The sequence below is a fragment of the Poecilia formosa genome, unplaced genomic scaffold (assembly GCF_000485575.1).
Source record: "Poecilia formosa unplaced genomic scaffold, Poecilia_formosa-5.1.2 Scaffold308, whole genome shotgun sequence".
Lineage (NCBI taxonomy): Eukaryota > Metazoa > Chordata > Actinopteri > Cyprinodontiformes > Poeciliidae > Poecilia > Poecilia formosa.
Window position 1 is genome coordinate 160192 of NW_006800247.1, and position 7736 is coordinate 167927.

At 35.4% G+C, this 7736-nt stretch overlaps 2 protein-coding genes across 2 annotated transcripts in view; both read left to right on the forward strand.

The window, feature by feature from the left end:
* The first annotated feature begins 6 nt into the window (after positions 1–6).
* Positions 7–4587, forward strand: LOC103152332 (uncharacterized). The gene is made up of 8 exons (XM_007572750.2): positions 7–610; positions 725–758; positions 1682–1813; positions 2764–2853; positions 3264–3377; positions 3461–3571; positions 4167–4217; positions 4353–4587. Exons 1-8 carry the CDS (start codon positions 32–34, stop codon positions 4385–4387), a joined length of 1146 nt encoding a protein of 381 aa, XP_007572812.1. The 5' UTR covers positions 7–31; the 3' UTR covers positions 4388–4587.
* Positions 4588–5267: 680 nt separating this feature from the next.
* The window catches only part of LOC103152333 (protein ADP-ribosylarginine hydrolase-like), a 12257-nt gene continuing 9788 nt past the window's right edge, over positions 5268–7736 (forward strand). Inside the window, exons 1-2 of the mRNA XM_007572751.2 lie at positions 5268–5375; positions 7191–7311. Coding sequence (XP_007572813.1) covers positions 5368–5375; positions 7191–7311 — 129 coding nt within the window. The 5' untranslated portion in view covers positions 5268–5367. The remainder of the gene's footprint in view (positions 5376–7190; positions 7312–7736) is intronic.

A 7736-nucleotide genomic window follows, 5' to 3' on the forward strand; every position in this document is an offset into this window, starting at 1 on the left:
GCCAGAAACCAAGAAGGATGGAAGCCCAAGCATGACATTTGAAGCTGCAGAGCCAGAAACCAAGAAGGATGGAAGCCCAAGCATGACATTTGAAGCTGCAGAACCAGAAACCAAGAAGGATGGAAGCCTAAACATGACATTTGAAGCTGCAGAACCAGAAACCAAGAAGGATGGAATCCCAAACATGACATTTGAAGCTCCTCTACAGCCAGCCAATGCATCCATATATCTTTCACAATCAGGTCTTTCCGATTTTGATGAGAGTTTGGATTTAAGACCTCAGTGCTTGGCAACTTCTACACCAATGGTGGGCATTAAACTGTTCCCCTCTGAGACAAAGAGAGAGGCAGGCCACATCCCAACAGCGCAGAAAAAACTTTATGGGAAAACACCTATAGAGCTGTCAAACACCATCAAACCGTCAAACATCATTGGTGATCGTAAAACATTCTTCAAGCAGCCCACAGCTAAAATCCCTTACCCTGCCTCCAAAATTGCCTCAGAGTTGTTGAAACGTAATCCACCAGCGGCGGCAACAGGCCTGCTGGTGAAACGACAGAGACCCGATGGGGAGGCTGCGAAAAGTTCTGCTGCTCCAAAGGAACAGGAGGTAAAAACATTGGGTGCTGCTGAGTTTATAAAGCAATTTTGTTGCTTTTGATCTGATCATTTTACTTAACTTTATGGTTGTATCTTTACATGTCTGTGATCCTTTGTATTCCAGAAAAACTCAAGTTCGTACAACCTGCGATCTGTAGGTGAGCAGTGATGCTTCGTTTTCAGAAATTCTTCTGCAGATTGAATATTTTATTCAACCAACATCTGATTTGCTTTTACCCCCCTATTCTTATACATTTACAGTAATACATTGTTCTATAAAGCAGGCTGTCATTGCCCTAACAGATTTTGCTGGACGATAAATTGTCCCAGAAATTATTGTAATAAGCCAAAATATTGTAGTTGTGAGACCATTTTTAAGTAAAATAATGTAAGTTCGCCCTCTGAAAGACTAATAAACTTTTATTTTGTGCGGAACACTTCACACTGGAACTGGAAGACATTTTAAATACCACTAATGAAATACAACAACCAAAAACATTGAATAAAAATAACATTAAGAAACACACACAACCAAAACCTTAAATAAAATGGATTATGACGTCAGTGTAAACAAAATTGCCCTTCAAAAAATATTTATCATTAGCATGGAAATTATCAAGCTTGTTAAGTTATCAAGCAATTAATTAATTGTTTGTTGTGACAGATGCCATCGGTGTAAATTTAGGTATGTTGCTAATTAGATCCACTAGGCACTTAAGGAAGAAAATAAACTGCGATTAATGTTGCTACTTTTCATAGAGCACTTTGAAATTACATTACTTAAACTATTTCAAATTATTTACTTTTTTTACTAATTTCTGGCTCTCTGAAGGTAATAGTTGCACCATATTTTATTAATTTAATTTGAATATAAATATGCACTACATGTTAAGGATTGCTATTTAAAAATGTAATGTAGAAAGCACTGTCTTCATTCTCCTTTACAATTATATTCCACGTTGTCTCAGTCCATAACTTTCCAATAAAATACACAGATGTTTTTGGGTTCAATGTGACCAAATGTGCAAAAAATTACACATTTTTGTGTATTTTTGAAAATGTTCCTCTGCTCCATTTGCAGCCTCCAAGCTGCTGCCCCCCTCTGGCTTGCAGAGACCTCAGGTGAGCGGCATTCCCGTTGGCTTGCCAAGGGCTACACTGAGTCTGAGAGCAGCTCCCTGCTCAAGCACAGAGAAACCAAGTGGACCTGCAGGTTTGTTCACACCTGGTCAGGATGCATGCTTCTCTTTGTTTAAAACTCAAACATAAATACCCAGCAGACTGACGCCAGGTAAAGAAACCTGCGACTTTTCTAATCAACCTTTAGATTTATAAGGATTTTAATGCCTTTGTTTTGTTTTATTTGCTTGCAGGTTTTTTTACACTGATGCACCAGTTGATTAGTTTGTAATCAGAATTGGACCATTTTCTCCTGATTTAATAAACTCTGTTATCACCAAGTGAACTAATGTGAAAATACATCAGAACTAAAGACTCGCATTAGTTGTTTTTTGAATGTTTTTGCTTCTTTTTTCTTTAAGATATTTTACCTAAATACCAACTTTCATTCTAAATGTACAAAAATTGGTTTTCATAGTGTTAGTGGCAGAGGTTCTAAATATTAAAGATTATTTTAGAAATTGATTATTCTATGCATTATTCTGACAATCAGATAAAAAACATTTTTCATTTAACCTCTTAAGCTTTTTTTTATACAATATTAGAAGTACATTAAAAATGCAAATAAATCAATTATTTTTTTTAGTAAGAAAATAGACATTTATTGCCTAAAATTTAATAATATAAAGCGCTCCTTTAGTGAATTTGAGCCAGATGAAGCTAAAACAATCCAACCTGGTGAGTTTTTTGTAAAGAATTTTGACAAAGTTGTTTTACACCTTTATGCAAAATGTATTTATATTTTTTGTCCTTTTGGCTTAATTACTGCTCTGAATATGTTTTGTTTTTTTAGCTATTAACTTTTTATGGGGGGTTTAGACTCCAGTTAGAGATTAATCGTTTGCTAAATTAGTTGACGATTATTTCAGTAATTGATTAATCCAATTAATCGTTCCAGCCAGCCCTCTGAATGCATATGAAACACTGAGAACTCACTGTTGCAGTTTGTTTCCTGTCTAATTAGTCTGTTTATTCTTCATTTAGCTGCCAACTCTGTCACGAAGATGGCACCAGGAAAGAGGCATCCTTTGGCGAAAGGAGACGCTTTGCCTGTGTCAAAGAGGAAGAAAGCGGGTAAATATGGAAGTAAAGCTGCAGCACGTTGTGATATTTATGCAAATGTTGTGTAAAAGTGTCACACTTGGTGTTGACACAAATTTAAATAAAAATGTGTTGCACCATCTTTAACAAATAAAAGGTTATTCCTATTTTTAAAGTGCATTGAACTAGTTTGTCAACACAACAATAAGTAACATTTATTCTCGCTGTTTCAGTCTTGATTTAAAGGAACTCAGTGTTTCGGCTGTTTTACAATTTTCCGGAAGTTTGTTCCATATTTTTGGTGCAAAGAAACTGCCAAAAAGAAAAAAGGAAAAAAAAATCTTGTATTCACAAATCTTGATTATAGTTTTTAGGGAAACTAATTTCCACATTCTCACTGAAGCTGATAAATGAGTAAAAGTTATTCTCACTAATCCTTTTAGATGCCAGCACAACTGAAGCTCCCGCATCCGTCGGCGCCGCCACCAGCGGGGTAAAACCAGGGAAACAGCCAACAGCCAGCCACAGATCTGCCCCTGATAAATCCTCCAGAACTGGTCGGTAACTTGGTTCTGATGCACAACAAGCAGCAACAGAGTAGATTTAACAATCTGAGCCGTTTCTCTTCTCCAACTTTCAGATGCTGCAGCTGCTAAAACAGCAGCATCATATGATGTCATCAGCAGGGGGAAGGGCTTAAAACTGCCGGCTGCCAATCCCAGAGCTAACCATGTTAAACCGCAAAGCCAGGGTAAGAAGGCCAAAATATAATTTAATTTATTTATGGATAACTCCTGGTTGTCACATGTTCACTCCATGTAAACCATATGAAGAATGTGAACATTTCTGTTTGGATTTCATTTCAGGTTTCTTAATGTCACCTGGTGATGGTGAAGCAAATACTGTACAATAAAACCAGATATTTTTGTTTTATTTCACTTTTATATATGCAGGTTGTCTCACTGAGATCTTGGGTCTTGTTTACAGAAGAAACCTGAAATAAAAAAAACCTCTCAAACAGTAATAATACAGTCAGAGGTTGAGCAGCTTCCTCTGCCTACATCTCCCAGAATGCTTTGCATGGATTTTAGTTCAGCAAAATTATTGAGCATTATATCAGACGTATCATCAATTGATATTGATCATGTGTCTCCTACGATATACTGAGAACTCTGAAAAGTTGATTCTGGAAAGTTTAACTAATTTGAATAATGTGTGGAAACTGAATTTTCCTAAAAATCTAATTGTCAGCATCCTCTACTAAATCACTACTCCAACTTCATTAATGCGAGGAATTTTCTGACAGAAAAATATTTTTTATTTCGTCTCCTTTCTCTTGACTCCAGGTTGTGCCAAATGTGAACATCTGTTGCAAGAAGTAGAAAGGTTAAAGGAAGGTAACGTCATTTTACTCTGTATTTTATATTAACCCTGTGGGAGATTTAAAACATTTTTCTAAGTTAATAATCAACAATGTTAATTACTCATTTGTTTTAAATGTTAATATGTTTTTATTTATTTTTTCCCTACAGTGCTTCGCAAGCATAAAATACCACTGAACGGCTGAAGATTTCTATAGTTTTAAAAAATAGTTCTTAAACTTTTTGTTATTAAATGTGAATTTATTAAATAAAATATTTCTATGATTAACTGAAAGACATGATGATTGTTTTTTAAACAGTTTAAGGATTTACAAAGTCTTAATTTTTTCTTGTAAGTGAAGTTGGGCATCTGCAACTTTTACTTCTTAAACTGAATATTGATCTATAACATTGTGCTGGTGAGCTTTATTTTTTGAAAACTCAAAATAATCTTCCATGTAATATCAACACTAAAGTATTGACTTCAGAGGAAAGAACAATACATACTTGCAGAATTAGGCCAACACAGACTTTTTTGTATTTATGGAAATTAGAAACTGCTAATTTAAAAAATAAAGAGCATTTTTTCAGGTTTGAAAGTTCTTGTTTCTTTTTTTTAATGTTTTGATTAATGAGTTGTTTTTATTGTTTTTTTTTATTTCATTTACATCAATAAATATATTTTTCCGTCACTGGAATCGTATAAGCTAAGTCTGAACTATTTATTTCTCTAGATACAGTGTAGAGAATTATTTATAAATAAAAATTTGGGATGTTAAAAATAGGTGATTATTTGTTTGAGTTGTCTTGCAGATTTCAAAAGCATCTACTTCATATTAATTTGAACCTCTTAAAAAAAAATCAGCATCAAGGTGTAGTACTTAGAGTTTTCTTAAACTCTGAATACAATAGATGTTCTGTTGCAGATTTTAACATTTTTAATTTAATTTTAGTTTCTAAAGTGAATGTACTTGCATTAAATTATATGAGGGTTCAATTTTATTTATTTTTTATTTAATTATTTCGTTTGTTTGGCTCAAGCATCATTCCGGTCCGTACTCCTAACCGGTTGGTGGCGGTAATGCACCACATTGTTGAGAACCACCAAAATAAACGTCGAAGAAGAAACGGCATAGAGGAGGAAGAAGTGCTGGCTCTACCTCATTTTAAAGAACCGTTTTCGGCAATGGACGGGTAAGAGTTTTACATTAGTGAGGAAATATGGCCGCGGAGTAAATGTTTTTGTACTTGAAGGCTTAACCTCCCCATTGTCGGGCAATGGTTAACATAATCTTCCGATGTGAATGCATCCAAAATAAAGCGTGGTTTAAAACCAATCATATTGTATTTAGTCCATCTAAAATAATTTTAAAAAGGTAAGATTCTTCTTTAACAACGAGCAATAATCGCCTCAGGGGTCAGGGTGTAAAAAGTGTAACGGTTGCAACAACAATATGCTGTACTTTGATTTTAATTGATTAGGCTGTCTGTATATTCATAAAAGACACAATCGTGCGGAAAAGTGAAACATATTGTAACTTGTGGCTGATTTATTTTAAACCCTAAGCTGGAAGTGCAGAAAATATTGAATAAATTCACCCAGCGGCGGATTTAGAAACTGGTGAGGTAAGGGTTTCAATGCTCCTCTGTGAAAAACAAAATGTCAACAAAAGCACGCCAAAAAGGTATTTATAGTCCCACTGTCTCTTGGAAGTTTTATGTACAAATGCCATTTAGTTATTTCACAATTGTATTATTTGCGTTGTGTTGAGAAAATAAATTTAAGCTAGTTTTAAAACTTAACATGTCTCGATTCAAATGGCCTGATTGTGGTTTTCAAATTAGTAATGTATTCTGACTTTTTGACCTTTAATTTACCTGTAGTTACAGCAGATGGTTTGCTAGGATCGTTTGAACTGCCTTTTGTCTGTGTGGGAAAACAATACAGTAGAAGTTGTTGCTTTTCACACTCGTCTGTGAAAGGCCGTAAACACGGCAGGGGTTTCTGGCTTCAGATAGAGGGTCAGAGATGCGCTTTATTTGAATAAATTGAAGATAAGAACACGCCTTTTACTATAAAACTTTCTACACAGAAGTAACAAATCAGATTTGCTCTTGCAACTCTCCAAAGATGTCTTTGCTTTTCTTTCTTTCCTTCTTTCCATTTATGTCAGGTAAATGAATGCATGTCTCCGTTGTTCTGCAGTTTCTGGTGCAAGTTTATGCATTGTCTTATATTGGATTAAACTCTGTAATTCTGTGACGTCAACACGCATTGTTTTCCTTGTGACCACAAGTGGCTCGCTGAGAGGACCTGGGATCCAGAGGAAGAGAGAGCCAAACTTTTTCCAAAGTTAACCAATTTAGAATTTCTTCCTCAACAGTTGTTCAAATAAATAAGTAATTTATTTCAATAAACATTTATTTGAAAAACAAATGACAATTTGCAAGCACATTTCTACCTTTTTCAGTCTGAAGATATTTCTAATTATTAAATCAGGTAAAACAGTTATTACCTGAGCAGTTTCTTTCTATATTTTACTTTAACTTCTTGGACTACTACTTTTTAATTTTACTTACGTGAAAATAAGCCAAAGTATTGGTACCTTTACTCAAGGACAATTTGTTTGGATATCTACTGTGGTCAGATTGACTTCAAATTAAATATTGCTGAATCAATATTTAATTTGAAGGCTTTCAGACAAAAAAAAGTTTTTTATGAGGATAATTTTGAGGATGTAAAATTTGTGGGGATGGCAAGTCTCTACTGCACTAAACGAACCTGAAGTTGGCTTCCGATTTGGGAATTGCCCTCTATCGAGTTTTATTGAAGATTCACAAATCAATTTAAGCTTTCATAAATCATAGACTGACCATTGGTGTGAATCTGTAAATAAAACAAGAAACAGTTCTGAATAATTGTGCTCCTCTGGTGTCACGTGTCACATTTATGGTCCAGCAGCCCACCTGAAATATAACCTGGAGTGTTTAATCTTTTTGTGTCTGCAGACTTGAACCTGTTACAGTGGAGCATTATAAGGCAGGCATGGTGCTCAGTGGTGCCGGTGATGCTCTGGGCTATAGGGGCGGGACCTGGGAGTTTAATTATGTTGGACCAAACATTCACCAGGTCAGTGAACCATTATAACCACCAGCCTAATGGTTTTAGGTACGGATGGCATGTTACTTTCAGTTAATTGTGGATTAATGCCTATTAGGTTAAAATTACTTTCAAAATTACTATTAACACCTCTTACGCCTGTTTTTAGTGTTGTAGTTTGGCCGCCATCCAGCAGAGGGCGCCGCTGGCCATCCTTAATTGAGCGGAGCCATTAATACAGAATCAAAGATGTCGGCCATACCGGGAGGATTATTCTGTTTGGGAATCAATATGTACTTTATGCGGTTCTGTTTTTAAATATAAACACCGACAAGCTCCTTAAGTAACCACATTAATCGCCTCATTCAGTCGATCTGCATGACGAAGCAACGCCAACTTCAAAAATTACTGATGTGCTCCGAAGGCGAGGTTGTGACGACAGAAAAGCGGAGGAT